At 43.0% G+C, this 16,205-nt stretch overlaps 1 protein-coding gene across 1 annotated transcript in view; it reads right to left on the bottom strand.

Moving 5' to 3' along the window:
• Positions 1 to 16,205, bottom strand: part of LOC111872293 (rabphilin-3A) — a 146,258-nt gene that overhangs the window by 36,510 nt on the left and 93,543 nt on the right. The window contains exon 3 of the mRNA XM_023866014.2: positions 12,516 to 12,665. Coding sequence (XP_023721782.1) covers positions 12,516 to 12,665 — 150 coding nt within the window. The remainder of the gene's footprint in view (positions 1 to 12,515; positions 12,666 to 16,205) is intronic.

Below are 16,205 nucleotides of genomic sequence, written 5' to 3'. Positions count from 1 at the left end.
CAAACAGCCACATACAAACAAAGCATTACGAGTAAAGAAACACTAAAAATATATATATTCTTCAATATTTAATTAAAACCACGAGACGATACTGGAGCAACGAAGGCATGACATCAGTTCTTATTTTCAAGTATTTTGTTATATGAATTTGCCATCGGGCAGCGAAAATGTTCGACATCCCTGTCTCATACAAGCTCTTGCCCGAAATCCCGTCGCAAGAAAACTAGCGAGATTAATAGACAGAAGCACGGGGAGTATTTGTTGGGACTAAGGAACAAGGACCTCTGTAAACTAAATGCATGAGGGTAATCTGATCTTGAGTTTAACTGAGGCCACCTACTTTACTCAAGTGGACAATAAACTTGTCTGCATGGCAGTAGAAACTTGTTTTATGTTTTTATGTATATCTTTGTCCTTAACTGAACGACAAGTAACGTATTTGTTTTCTAATTTTATACATATCTTTGCGCTTAACTCAACAATAAGTAACTTGTTTGTTATGTGAGGAACCTGCAGAAGGAAGCCGCAGAATACTAGTAAACATATGATTTTGTAGGAACATATGCCTGTACGTGCATTGCCAACAGGCTGAATAGGTTTTAGAGGTTAAATAACTCAATCGGAGCACGCGGTAGCGTAGTTTGTCAAGGCACTATGCTACAAGCCGGAAGGTCGCGGATTCGAGTTCCGATGAAGTGAATTTTTTTTTTCAATTGCAGCCGCACTATGGTCTTAGGGTCGACTCAGCCTCTAACAGAAATATTCTTGATCTCGGCACTAGATGGAGGTGAGTGGTCAGCTTCGCGCCCCAGCCGCTTTACCTCCAGTACCCACTCTATAGGAGGCTGTCTGGATCCTAGAGCCGGTCTGGATGCTGTGGAGAACAGAAAAATCTGTTGCCCCTACACTGAATTTAGCTCCAGCCGTCCAACCTGTCGCTGTACCAATTGAGCTACCCAGGCTCCATGTCGGGCTGCAAGCTTATTTAATCATTAAAAACTGATACACCTGATAATTTTATATTACTGTGGCCCTGATGCCCTCTGTTGGGCCTTGGTAGCTTTTTTTATTTTTTTTTTTTTTGGTTGCACACACAGTGGGCAAGACTCCTTGCACGGGGGATAAACCCTCGCAAGGCCGCTACCTACACATAAACACACAATAAACGCAAACAGACATCCATTCCTTAAGTGGGATTCGAACCGATGATCCCAACTTTCGAGCGAGCGAAGACCTTAGACCGCTCAGCCAATGTGATGGGCTGATAATTTTATACTTAAAGAAAAGAGTTCATCAGCACCAGCGACCTGTATAAAATGACGTGGAGAGAGGTTCTTTCCTTTCTTTCTCTTCTGTCTTTATTTAATGAGACTATCTAGCGCCGGTAATAGGATGATTGATGTGTATATGGAGCAGTTGGTGCGAGGAGAATCGGTAGGGAAAACCGAATTACTCGCAGAAACCTGCCCCAGTGCCAGATACGAGATTTTTCAGCTCATGTAGATGAATGGTGTCGAAAAAAAATATTGTCCTGACCAGCACAACAGAGAGTGCAAGGTCTGACCGAGACACATACTCGCACAAATTAAACTTGTATGGGAAATGCGATATTACCAGCACACTGTTATACCAAAGGCAGAAGCTTGTCTCTTGCGTCATTATTACACGTAAAAACAACTGAAGAGGGGTTTGGATGAAAGACGTCACGGCAGTAACAAGTATCTTGGAATTGATAGTCTTCTTGTGATTCATGAATGAAATCAACGTAAAGTAACATAAAGTTCATAAAAAGGCAATAAAAGATTTTTCACAGCGGTGGATATTTTGACTCTGACCTTCTAGGCTATGCGACCGTGTAGTTCGCTGCATGGCTACTAACTATTCGGAGTGATGTGCTCTCTCCATCTTCACGGCAGAAGATTCAGGTAGAAGTCTCTCGGAGACGTAAGTAAAACTGTAGTATACAGGTTATACGATATCGTAATACAAATTACAGAGCCTAAAATACGTAAATTTATCTATCATTTATTATCCTATTAGTTTACTGTGTGTTCTTTGCAAAAAATAAAACTACTTCTCATCGTAATGATTGCCTTTTTGTGCAACAGTTCTCGTGTTTTGTCTCCAAGTTCCCTAACTGATTTGAAATTCGTTAGTAGCTGGGTGTCTACACTACAGCATGACAGGCGAGTTTCTTTTTCATATTAGCCAACATGAACCGCAATTTACATGCAGCTCAAGTCAGACATTACCAATTTTATCGGAAACATTTCACTGTTCCATGATATAAAACAGATTTCATTAAGAAATATAAAAATTCATGAATGTTTTCGATTTGAATGTACATATATGTTTAATGAAAAACACTGGAAAATAACTTGAATCTGTGCCCTCTGCATTTTAATTTATTCGTGGTTTACTTACTGTCGATATCAGTAGCTGAGACTAGGTAGCGCCCAGTGATAGGATAATCAGTGAATAATTCAACAGTGGAGTCCGTGCTGTTTTCTGTGTAGTCTGCGAGAGGCGTATATAAGGGGGTTCATTGCGCCAGACGAGTTCAGTTGTATCGAGTGAATGGAATCAGACAGTTATAAGTGTCAGTGACAGTTGAAATATAGAGGCCGCCGAAGACAGTTGACACGACAAATAACTTCACGCCGGTCTTGGATCTAGCGAATTTATTGCACACCTTTAATCCACACTTACATAACTCACATGGACAAAGTGGCGCTTGGGCGGGTTTTCTCCGAGTACTTCGGTTTCCCCTGCCAATCTTCATTCCATCAAATTCTCCATCATCATAATCACCCGAGGCAGGCTACAATAGGCCAATCAACGGCCGCCGTGCCGAGTGGACTCAGTTGGACTCCACCCCCCACTAAGCGAAAAATACATAACTCGCAACTTCAGTATCCCAATTACTTCTCCTGTTGTAGTCACTTCCAGGCTTCAACTGTCTTCGGCAGCTGCTATATTTCAACTGTCAATTCGGCGGCCTCTATATTTCAACTGTCGCTGACGCTTATAACTGTCTCAATTCCATTCACTCGATACAACTGAACTCGTCTGTCAAGTCAAGTCAAAGTCACAAAGTCTGTCTGTCTTTGTGTCAAGCCCCATTTGGGGCTCATCACCAGTTCCCTTTTCTTTTTGCTTTTTCCTTGTATGAAAGTTACTTGTCTTGTCCAATTTGGGCGCTCTCTCTGACGAGAAGTCGAGTCTGGCATTTGTCAGTCATAGTCAATATTAGTAAGTCCATTGTCAGTATTTACATATATTTACAAATTTAATCTTAATTCCTATTTCTATGTACAATATATACAAGGCCTCTGTCAATCCAGGCTCAGTACAGCAGATTATGCCCTATTTCTAGTAGTATTCGCTACCATGGCAGTCTAGTCACTTAAACGGTCGTATGCCTGACCGTCGCCAAGTTTAAGCCTCTTATACTTTCTGCGTCGGGCTTCGACTTGTCCGATGTTGCGAACATTCTCATTATCATGATCTTGTATGACTTCTGCTTGTTTCCTGCATAATTTTGTTATATAGTCATATACGTACGCACGGGATTCTGAACGCCATGTGCAAATCGCGGACAGGTGTGGCCTTGGTAAATTTCCAGTGGTACGGAAAACCTTGTTTTGCAGGCGTTCAATTTCATTAGATGGGTGTCTGCCGCAAATTCGCAGGCGGGATTACCATAAGTCGTTACGGATCTAATGAGAGCTTTGTGGAGAGTCAGTTTAATATTAGCGCTCAATCGCCCACTTTTGAATAGGGAATATACTAGAATGAATGTTCTGAAGGCCATGGCTTCGATCAGTTCTATGTGCAATCCCCGTGTTACTCTCCTATCGAAGATTACACCTAGATATTTTGTGCTATTTACGAATGGAATATTTCGTCTCTTTATAGTGAGACTATACTCAGGCGGTCGACGACTAAGAGAGAAATAGACCACCTTATCTTCATTAATTTCAATGTTCCAGCGCTCAAACCAGGTCTCCATTTAGCTGAGGCCGCGCTGAAGTTTTCTGACAATAAATCCCTCCCTGCGATCTGTCGCATTCAGACAGGTGTTTCCCGCAAAGAGGGCCAGGCGAACACCATTAGTTTGGGAGGCATCATTAATGTACAGATTGAAAAGAGTAGGGGACAGTATCGAACCTTGTGGCATTCCTGCTTGCATTTCCCTTGGCTTTGACATTTCTCCTACAACTGAAACCCTGAATTTACGTTGAGAGAGAAATAACCCAATGAATTTGGTCAAACTGTTCGAGAATTGTAATTTTGATAACTTGTACAGCAAACCTGCGTGCCGTGTGGTATCAAAGGCTTTTTCGGTGTCCAAGAACACAGCGGCCGTAGACATTTTATTGTTGAAATTAAGGGTCACATGATCCGCCAGCCTCATAAATTGCAATGTCGTGCTGTGACGTGTACGAAAACCAAACTGGCTTGCGTTGAGCGGGCCTCTTTCATCAATGTGATTTTGGAGCAATTTCAACAACACCTTTTTGAATAGCTTTCCTGTCGTAGACAGGAGGCTGATCGGACGAAAATTTTGCGGGAATTTCGGGTCTTTACCGGGTTTAGGTAAAGTTATTAATTTTGCTTCTTCCAAGTGTTTGGAAAATGAGAGAGCCGAAGGCAATGATTGAATAAATGAGTGTCGTATATTGAACCCCCTTACATAGGCCTCTCGCGGACCACACAGAAAACAGCACGGACTCCACTGTTGCGTGACGTCACAGCCTAGCGGGGATGGGTGTTTACCGAGCGTCGCGTAGTATCAGGATGAGTGGGGATATGTGACGTCACTCGCACTTACTTTTGCGCTATCCAAGCGTTCACAGAGTTGTCGCCTATCAACGCGTCGATATAATCCGCAACTTTCCCGTTGCGCGCGTGCCCCGAGGCCTCTGTGGCTCAACAGTTCCTGCATAGAGCCAATACCCCACAATACGTTTCCTAGCAACGGATAGACATCGAATAATACACGAACTGTTTGAGGTGGTAATCTCTATTCAGTTCTCCCCGAGTTATTAAAGGAGGACACGTAATTGATTTGAGAGTTCATTAGTGATTCATTCGTAAGATAATTCAGAAGGCAAGTTCTTCAGTGGAGTGTTCATCTGTGGAGTATTAACTAGTGGACAACGGAAGCTGAGGAAATGACCGATTCATAAATCAAAACCAAGTCAGTCTCGGCAGAAGAGAAGACACGTCGTCCAGTAAGGAATGGAGCAGTCTTCGATAGTCACTGGCTGTGAGCTGTTATAATTGAATGTAATTAAGAGTGGCTGTAATAGAGGTGTTAATAAATCCAATAATCCAATCCAGAACCCATTACTATTCGTCATGGAACCCCGGATACAATAAATATTACCCATCTTCCTCTTTAGTTATCTACTTCATACGAATACTTCCTTACTGTATGATACGTAACCTTGTGAACAGGTTTCGTTCCTTTAATCATGGTAAGAATTTCTTTTACAGAAAAGGGTAGTGCCTTTATTTTTCCTCCATCAGCGAGTATTGATGAGAACCCTGCTCACGGTTGCATACTGTTTCAGTACGGCGCAGTTTCTTAGGAAGGCAAATTGAGACTTCAACAGAGGGACGAATCTGATACAAGTAGGAGGTCAGCCGCTCGGCCATCGCGGTCTTTGGAAGAGATTTAAACCCCTCCCCCTCACATGGATCTGGGTGGTCACCTGAATCACCTGGCTTCATCCTCATTATATTCACTTCGACACTGTAGATGAAGGCAGAATACTTCTCTGAAACACGCTATCAAAATCCATAAGATTACAATATGAACATATTTAACCATCTGAAAATTGGATTTCTGGGAGACAACAAGACTGTCAGAGTAAAGGTAAAGCTATCCCTATAACAGATCGTGAAGGCGCTGGGTTGCGAGACGTCGAGGCTTCCACATTTTCTATAGAAAATCGGCTCACAGATGGGGCTCAGGTTGTCAGCCTTATGCACCGGCCGCCCTTTAACCACCAGGAAGATTCCTGGTACTCATTTCTGTTAGAGGCTGAGTGAACCCCAGGGCCGTAGTGAGGCTGGAAGGATTAGGAAAATTGAAAAAAAAATACACGTCATAGGGACTCGAACCTGCGACCTTCCGTCTTGTAGCATAGTGCCTCAACCAACTACACTATCACATGCGCCTAGACCGTTAGAGTGGGTATTTTATTTCTGTATGTGACACGGGTACTACCGTGGCGTGAATGGCAGGCCATCCACCAGCGTACGGGTCATCTGGTTGGAGTGTACAGCAGGAGATGTAAGATACACGCAAAACCACACGTACACTAGTGGTAACCCTCGGAAACATGTACCGTGCGGGTACAATCATACTCTCTGTGACACGCTACAATTCATCACACAGCTACGGTCGTACTCATCAAAGGGTTAACTCGCGTTATTTTGTGCAGAGGGTGATGAACTGCGTATAAACCAGCAAAGCGTTGAGCCGACCTGGAATGATGGCGTTAGGATCGGATATTTTGAACAGGAAAACGAAGGAAACAAATACAGTCCGTTTCACATGGCAACTGAAGCAAATAACTACGTACTTTCGGACCTCACCATTATGACTCAAATTCAAAATTGCTTTGTTTTGGAAACCTGCATGACCCCCCCTTTTTTTGTCCACCTCTCAGCATGTGATAACATTGTGAATTACATGCCTATTTGGTCCCGCATAACACGAGACACAATGCGTCAACGACGAGAAGTCAGGTCGTGCTGCGCCTTAAGCGACTATGTACTCGTATATAGGAAGCAAACTTTATTCCCTGCCCGCCATTTCTCAGTCACATGAGCGTACATAACTTGGTCGGGTAATATAATATAATTACTTAGAAGGTAAAACGGGACAAGCGGTAGCGTAGTTAGTTGACGCACTATGCTACAAATCGGAGGGTCGCTGGTTCGAGTGCCGATGAGGTGGATTCTTTTCAATTTATCTGATCCTTCTAGCCCCACTATGGCCCTAGGGTCGACTCAGCCTCTAACAGAAATGAGTACCAAGAATCTTCCTGGGGGCAAAGGGCGGCAGGCGCTTAAGGCTGACAACCTTACCGCCATCTGTGAGCAGATTATCTAGAAAATGTGGGACCCTCAACGTCTCACAACCCTATGGGCCTCCACGGCCTGTTACAGGGATATATTTACCTTTCTTTACCTTTACCGTTTACTTAAAAGGTAAAAACTATAAGCAAAATTGCCTCTGTGCTTTATTGAGACCACGCTTCAAGACCGTACAGAAGTGGAGGTGTATTCCCACGCACTTGCATCCTCTGCGCTAGATGGAACTGAGCCCCGCGGAGAGAACCTATGGTACCCATGGGATGGGAGGCTAGACGAGCCCCAGAACCTCTCTGGATGCTCGGGAGATTGGAAATTGAAACCCGATTCCTTGGTGGCCTACGCCGCAGCCTAGTCTCTGTACCGCTGAGAGATCCCGTCTCTTAAATGAGTGTTCATGTACATTATCAATATTTTCCTGTTAGAAACTGGGGCAGAATTATGTAAAAGATAAAAATAAATTTATCCCTGGACTTAATTTAATAAATATAATGACGTACGGGGGAGTGAAATTATATATCCATCTTTTTTTTGACCTCAGCAACAGATGGAGGTCAGTAGTCAGCTTCACGCCCCTACCGCATTACATCCGAGGAAACATCCCCTAATTCCCATGAACAGGATGCTGGGTGAACTTCAGAGACAGTTTAGATGTTATGGAAATGAAAAAGAATTGCTTCCTCCTACTATGAATCGAACCCAGATTCCCCGGACGTCCACATTGTAGCCTATTGGCTATAAATACTGAAAATTCCGATTTCTAATTCCCTACAATCTCAGCTCGTGAATATTCGGTAAGTTAATTAAAAACTTAGCGACAAACATATATGAAGTTAGTCTTGAATTTTAACTCGTGTTGTTATTGTTTTGTTTAAAAACGGCCCAGAATGAACTATTTAGCGTGAAAAGGTAAAGTTATCCCTGTAACAGGTCATGAAGGACAATAGGGTTGTCAGACTTCGAGGTTCCCACATTTTCTCTAGAAAATCAGCTCACAGATGACGGTAAGTTTGTCAGCCTTACGCGTCGGCAGCTGTGTAGTCCGTTGAAAATCAAGCGAAATTTCGGAAGAACATGGTGTTTCCATATTCGGGGTCGAAGACTAAGCCAAGCAAACAACCAGTATGAAATAAGTATCAACGGCAGTACATCTCAGAAGGTAGAGATCTTCTCTACTTTGCTTTTTAACGAATGATGAAGACGTCACGATCTTGTTATGTAATATCTAAGATTATCGACAGGATGTCCAACAGAGAGAGTGCGACTGATCCTACATAGTCTACGTAAAAGGGAATTAGAGCAAATTAAATGAAGGCTGAGATCCTATTGAAAGTTTAACTACAATTAAATTAAAAACTGTCCCGGTTCCCCATGCAAATGAATGATGGAATTAATATAAACAGTAAAATTCATTTTGTGTGTTAAAATATCAGGAAAATTTACGGAATTTTGGGTTGAAAATAATGAAATTTCCATTGACAAAACTCAAGACCACTGACTCTTCCGTGTTTGTCTGTCACTAGACACAACCAAATACCTGCACATGTACTGTATTAAAACATGAGCTGGAAAAAACATTTGAGATATGAGATTTTAAAGACTGTTACTATGAAAAATACTAACGTGTTGGAAGTGATGCCGTGTGGTCGGGTAGAAACTTACTGTCTTTTTGTCTTGTACGGTTTATTCCTCGACCCTGAAGATGGAGGCAGTACGTGTCTCCGAAATGTCGGAAAGCTTCTAACAGACTGCACGACGTCACATCTCAAAAGAGAGTACTGGTAGCAGTCGCTGTTGTGAGATTCTCACAGCAAACAAGAAGGGCTGTAATGCCCTCTGCTTCCGGAGAAATTATCAGTCAATCGAAAAAGAAACTTAGTGTCTGACATTAAGGGAGGAACACAGAGTGAGGGTGTCTGAGAACAGGGTGTTGAGGGTAATATTTGCACCGAAGAGAGATGAAGTGACAGGACATTGGAGAAAACTGCATAATGAGGAGCTTCATAAATTGTACTCTTCTCCAAGTATAATTAGAATGATCAAGTCAAGGAGGATGAGATGGGCAGGGTATGTAGCATGAATGGGGGAGACTATGGATGTATATAAAATATTGGTGGGAAAGTCAGAAGGAAAGAGAGCAATAGGAAGACTAAGACGTAGGTGGGTGGATGAGATTAAAAGGGATCTTAGGTAGGATGGTGTGTTATGGATTGGATCGATGTCGCTCAGGATAGGGACCAGAGGAGGGCTCTTGTGAACACGGTAATGAACCTTCGGGATCCATAAAATGCTGGGAAATTCTAGAGAAGCTGCACAATTGGCAGCTTCTCAAGAAGGGCTCAGCTCCATGAGTGCGTGAGTGTGAATCGGAAATGAACAGGTTTGCTCTCACGTGTATATTATTTAAAGCATTATCTAATTTCACCAATGCCCTTCTCTGCAAGATACGAACTCGTTCTACCTCAGATAAAAACTACATTAACTTCCCCTTCCGGCTCAAGCAAAGCCTTCGAAGATCTCTTCCTCCTTCGACATCTATAAATAAAGAATGACTTGCGTAATCTGTTTTCCGACAACTGACGACCAGGGTTTCTCCATATATTTCGATATTTCTTGGTACTATATATTTGTAATTGTATTAGTTTCCAAAGCATTCCCCCCGTGTCGCATGTGAGGCTCTCAAAGCGGACACTGTGAAGAGTATGATGTTCTATACTGTAAACAGCTCGTCCCTTGTTCGTTGCTGGTTCCCTGCTTGGCTTACTCTTCGACCCTGAAGATGGAAGCCACATATTCCTTTGAAACCTCGGCTGACTTCTACCGAACTCTATGTTAAAAACCCAGAAGATGGTACCGTTCCTTTCATTATCTTTATTTCTTATGCCACCACATAAATTTATTTTTTTTCAATCCATGCGTAGTCTCATTTGTACTCACTAAGTCCATTGTTTATATATAATTCATAAAATAACATTCTGTATATATATATATACAGAATGTTATTTTATGAATTTGACTCGTTCACGGCTCTGCGCTTCACCGCGACCGGCGCATCGCTGGCCGCGAAGCGCACGCAAATTTTACCGATGACTCAGCATGCCGTTGACATTTGGAATGAAGAGAAGTTCTTACCTTTGTTCACAGATCACAGATGGTGCTGAAAACGCTATCCCTCTACACGTACATATCTTTCGCAATTAATTGCTTCGTTATAAAACAGACGTACAACAATCCACCTAGCATTTACGGCACACCAGGCACCAATTTTCACTGGGTGGCTTCAGCAATTGTGTTGTCGTTCCTGCACTCGTTTCTTGAGCTCGACGTTTCAGTGATTTTCCAGGTCAGTGTTCCAGAATGATTCCTGTCATCTAACTTCCCCTCTATGAAGCGTCCCGTTATTCTAAGTTTATTCACCAAATTATGAATTGTTTGTCAGCTGGGAACTCTTTCGTCACGAAATTTTCGCCGACACTTTCCAGCAGATCCGTATTCCAAGTAGGTGTCACACAGAAATATGCGTTGCTCTCAATTACAGAGAGCCACCTCGCGCCACATTGCTGACTAACTGTTATCTTGGAACGAATAGCTCATGGCGCTGTTAACTACTGCCTACTGCTCACAAATCATAAACAAACTCCTATAAATGAACCGCACTGCCCGCCGTGTAGCATAATACTGTGTAGAGACCTACAAGTTAATTATTTTCCTTCATTCAAAATGTTATCGGCCGTAAAGCATGCTGATTCATCGGTAGAAATCGCATGCGCTTCGCGGCCGGCGATGCACCGGTAGCGATGAGGCGCAAAACAGTGAACTGGCTACTAAAAATATTCCCTGTACAGAGTCTAGCATTCACCCTCGAACATGATATCAAACTTTTTTAAGTCCCTTGTACTGTGGCCAATTCTGGCCTACTTTACCAGCCCCAGATGATAGGTGAGGGTGATTGTGGAGCAACTGGTGGAATGAAGATCGGCAGGGGAAACCGAAGTACTCGGAGACAACCTGCCCCAGCGCCAATTTGTCCACCACAAATCCCACTTGACCAGACCCGGGATCGAACACGGGCCGCCGCGGTGGGAAGCCAGCGACTAACCGCATAAGCTATTGTGCGGCCCTAATATCAGACTTACTAATAGCCGGTATCCTCGAAATAAAATAAACATTTTTTTTTGTATTTTTTCCCGAAATTTAAAATATAATTGCATCTTAATATCTATGCGGCCGTGACGATAATATAGTAATACAAATGCAATTTTTGGGGCATTATCCATCGTCGTAATTTGTATTTGAAAATGCGTTTCGGAACCCAATACAGTAGGCTTTTTACCAGAGGACGAAGATTGTCTCCGGACAGTCGTTTCAAATAAAAATTAGAAACAGCTGATAATGCCTAAAAATCGACTACTCTGATAATTAGCTCATAATTAGCAATATGAAGCTCTGCATGTTCTGTTGGATGTCGTTAATGGCCTTAGATGTATTTGACGCCCATGTTCTGAGATTGACTCCACTCTGATCTTAAAGTATTTGTCGTTACAATGAGAGATCATTTATTGCTTCTTTTAAAAAATAGCGATGATTGGGCTCGAACTCTTGATCGGGCTAATATCCAAACCACTAAAAAACGGGTGCGGGCAGTATCTGGCGCCGGCATGTTTCTTGGAGCTATAAATAAGATAATTCGACACAATTAATTTTGGTAATTTCTTGCATTACACGACACCATATCTTATATATGTCCAAAGGGTCAAAGCTAATCTTTCTTTATTATTATTACAGACGCGCCACCAGTTGACGCCGAGTGCATGATAGCGAGACAGGAGGATGGTATGCGCAGGCCCACTAGGGTGTCACGCTTCTTGTCATAGACAAAGTCATCCACGTGTTGTGGGTTGATGCATGTAAACAGTGGGTTTTCTATTATAAATGATACTCTGTTTACTGCAAAGTAATCGTGATATAACCACAAAGGAAGCGTGGACCAACAATTTACAGCCATTTCGTTCTTCTATATTAGCCGGGGTGGCGTAGTCGATATAGCGACTGGTGACAGGCTGGACAACCAAGGGGTCGGAGTTTGAGTCCCGGTGGGAGCACTAATTTTCTCTTCTAAATATTGTCCAGACCGGCTGTGGAGTCCACCCAACCTCTTGTTCATTGGGTACCGGGGGCTTTTTCCCCGGCGGTAAATCTATCCAATAAATCGCTTTATCAAATCCGGAATACATTATTTACTTTCCCGTTACCAAGATACAAGCGATAATAAAATTAAATAGTCGTTATATTCCAGAATGAAAAGTTAATTTTTTCTTCAAGCACCTATTGATATTATTTTTATGGCTATCTTAACAAGAAGAGACCGCCATCTTGTAGAGGTAAGTAACAAAATGGAGACTTACCCGACTCGGTCCTGTTCCGTCACTTCCAGCATCTCGGCTCTCCTGATCACATCCTTAATAATTGCTTGTTCAGTTTCGTCCAGTGTTGAGTCCTGGCGTCCGCCAAAGGACTGCAATTGCTGAGTCTTTACAGACCAGCCAGTCTTCAACCTATGAGGAAACACACAGACCCACTTTTCAGACAAATACGTGTATAACATTCCAGAAGAACAAGAATCTCTCAATACGTTCACAGATAAAATGAAGTTGGTGTGGTAGTGGAACTGATGACAGAAACTCTATAAATTGCTTTATATCTGTTTTTAGGAGCATGTCGTCTCGATCTTCAGAGGTTCAGTACTGCCTAAACAGTCCTTTCTGACGGGCTGATCCTAACTATATTTCTCTTGTCTTGGCTCCCAAAGCGAGCCAATGGCAAGTAACGAGCTCACTTATAGTTTTCTGTATAATACCTGGATTTTCGGAAACGAATTGCGCCTATTCGCAGTCTGCATCAAGCTAGTTCCTTCCTTAGCTTACTTTTCGACACTTAAGATGGAAGCAATATTTTCCTTCGACACGTCGGTTGAATCTCACCGGACTACATCCCAAAAATATATAACTATTTCGTGTATTCCTTTCTTTGGCTTGATTCAGTTCGTAATTCTTTTAACAATGCAATCTTTTGTACAATCTATGATGTTTCCGGAAGGGGTATCGACCCATTGCAAAACAATAAAACACAAAGCGAGATTCGATGATTCCAGTGTTAAGTTCAAGATCATGCGACCGTTGTGAACGGCTTGAAATAAGTATGACTTCTATCAAATTCCAAGTCTTGGGTAGTGCAGGCGGTATAGCGACTGATTACGGGCTGAACGCCCGATGGGTCGGAATTCGAGTCCCGGTAGGTTCAAGAATTTTTTCTTCTCCATGTCGTGTAGACCGGCTCTTGGACCCACCCAGCCTCCTGTACAATGGGTGCAGGGGAGCCTTTCTCCGGGGGTAAAGAGGCCGAGGCGTGAAGCTGACCATTCTCATTCAGATAGTGCCCAGGTCAAGAAAACGTGGATCTATACAACCACTCCCCCAAACGTCTTCATGGCGCAGGGCTTAATTACTTAAGCACAGGGACAACTTTACCTTCTTATGACTATGAGTACTGAGACTACACGACGATTAATTAACGTAAAGCAGTTGCTAGAATGAGAACTGGCAGGCGAATCCGAAGCGCTACGAGTGTCCCAGTGTCACTTTGTCCATTACAAATCCCACATGATCTGGCCTGGGATCAAAACCGGTCCGCAATGGCGGGAAGCCGTACTTCGATCACCTGGAGACTGACAGGAGTTCCAACAAAAATATATGTAACTCCGATGAGTACAACCCCTGATCATCACAGCAGAGGAATTCATAAAAACCACAAAAAATTGATCTATAAACCTCTTTCCAAACTCAGGAATCTGGTAACTCCCAGAGGCCTCTACATCACAAAATAAAGGGAAGACGGAGAAAGTTACTCGAAATGAGTCTAAAAATAGCGTGCGAGACGAAGAGAACATTTTGAATCAAGAAAGTGACGACATTTTTTCCTCACTTAGGATTTCCGGAATCTGATACCTCTCTGAACTTGTTCTCTTCTCCTGTATAATTAGAATAAACAAGTCAAGGAGGATGAGGTGGGCAGGTGATGTAGCACGAATGGGGGAGAGGAGAAATGCATGTAGGATATCGGTGGGAAAGCCAAAAAGAAAGAGACCACTGGGAAGACCAAGGCGTAGATGGGTGAACAATATAAAAATGGATCTTAGAGAGATATGATGGGATGGATTGGATTGGTCTGGCTCAGGATACGGACCAGTGGATGCCTCTTTTGAACACAGTGATTAACCTTCAGGTTCCATAAAATGTTGGGAAATTCTTGGTTGGCTGCAGATTTGGCTTCTCAAGAAGGGCTCAGCTCCATAAGTATTCCGTATTCCGTATTGAGGGGGTGGGTTTCCCCATGCACTTAGACCGGTTACTGGTCCATTGTGCGTCCCCCTTTAATTTCTACTGTCTCCATACCCTACCGGTACTGGTGCTTACTATCAGCCCCTTTCTGCCAGGGAGGTTCCAACCTCTTACTGGCAGTGGTATCTAATAGTTAGTCCCTTTCTGTCAGCGAGGTCGTCCTTCCTCTGGCAGGGGTTCCTAGTCCCTTTCTGCCAGCAAGGTTTCTACCCTCTACTTGGCAGTGGTATCTAATACTTTAGTCCCTTTCTGTCAGAGAGGTCCCCCCTCCTCTGGCAGTGGTACCTGATACTTCCCCCATCTACCGGAGGAATTGGAAACTACTTGGGCGGGAAACTTGGCCTAATTTTGCTCAGAGGTCTCCTAGAGACATGAGGTTCTTTTACGTGCCATAAATCTACGACAGGGGACCCACCCGGAGGACTTGTTCCCTGAATTTTTCCGCCCTTAAAAATTCCACGACCTCCGCCGGGTTTTTGAACCCGCGTACCACGAGTCATGAGGTGGGAACGTTACCTCTAGACTACGGAGGCCGCTAGCTCCATAAGTAAGTAAGATACCTCTCTGTCTCAAGTTCGCTTCATCCGATACAGATGAGCCCTATCTCAAATCTGGTCATTATGCCATTTTTCATTGTGAAGGGGAGTTCTCGTCAGGAATAATCAGAGCAGATGGCGAAAGTAGCAACAGAGTCAATGTGAAGCAGATAAAGAGGAGAGCGTCTGCAAGAGCCCCAAGCAAAGGGATGAAAGTGATTACATCTATACATAACAAACCCTATCAGGTTATTCGTGAATCATGGAGGGGGTTATACACCGTTCCAGAAATGAAGGGACAAGATGTAAATGAGAGTAGTAAATTCAGAATACACAAAGGCTGATATAAAGAGCCGGAATATATTAAGTCTTCTTCTTTTACCATAGCGAAGATCCGCCCAAAGTACCGTTGAGAGGCTAACTGAATTTCCTCGTATTAAGTGAAACCAAAGAAGTTCAGCATTTACTTCTTTGATGTCGATGGCATTAGGACGGCCCGCAGAACAAAGAAACAGACCGGTTACCATTTTAATAAACTCGATTAAGATAAATAGGACACATTAATCAATTCCGTTTGTCGTGTTGCGCTACATGTTTCGGTCCATGCACCATCATCAGGGTATAAATAATTAAATCACATTATTACAGGATTGTAAGGTCATATGGATCCATTTTTTACAAAATTTCATGATAAAATTCTTATGTAATATGATAACTAACTTCATGAAGCTGAGACCTCCTTGAGAAGCTGTCAGTTGTGCAGCTTCTCAAGAAATTCCCAGCATTTTAAGGAAACCGAAGTTTTATTACTGTGTTCACAAGAGCCCTCCACTGGTCCCTATCTTGAGCCAAATCGATCCAATCCATAACAGCCCATCCTACCTAAGATCCATTTTAATTTCATCCACCCACCTACGTCTTGGTCTTTCCTCCTGGCTTTCTGACCAACATTCCTATATGCATTCATCTTCGCCGCATTCGTGCTACGTGCCCTGCCCATCTCATCCTCCTTGACTTCATCATTCCAATTATAGTTGGCGAAGAGTACAAGTTATGAAGCTCCTCATTATGCAGTTTCCTCCATCATCCTGTAACTTCATCTCTCTTCGGCTCAAATATTCTGCTCAACACCCTCAGTCTATGTTCCTCCCTTAATGACAGG

The sequence above is a fragment of the Cryptotermes secundus genome, unplaced genomic scaffold (genome assembly GCF_002891405.2).
Source record: "Cryptotermes secundus unplaced genomic scaffold, Csec_1.0 scaffold44, whole genome shotgun sequence".
Lineage (NCBI taxonomy): Eukaryota > Metazoa > Arthropoda > Insecta > Blattodea > Kalotermitidae > Cryptotermes > Cryptotermes secundus.
This window is presented reverse-complemented; position numbering and strand designations above follow the sequence as displayed.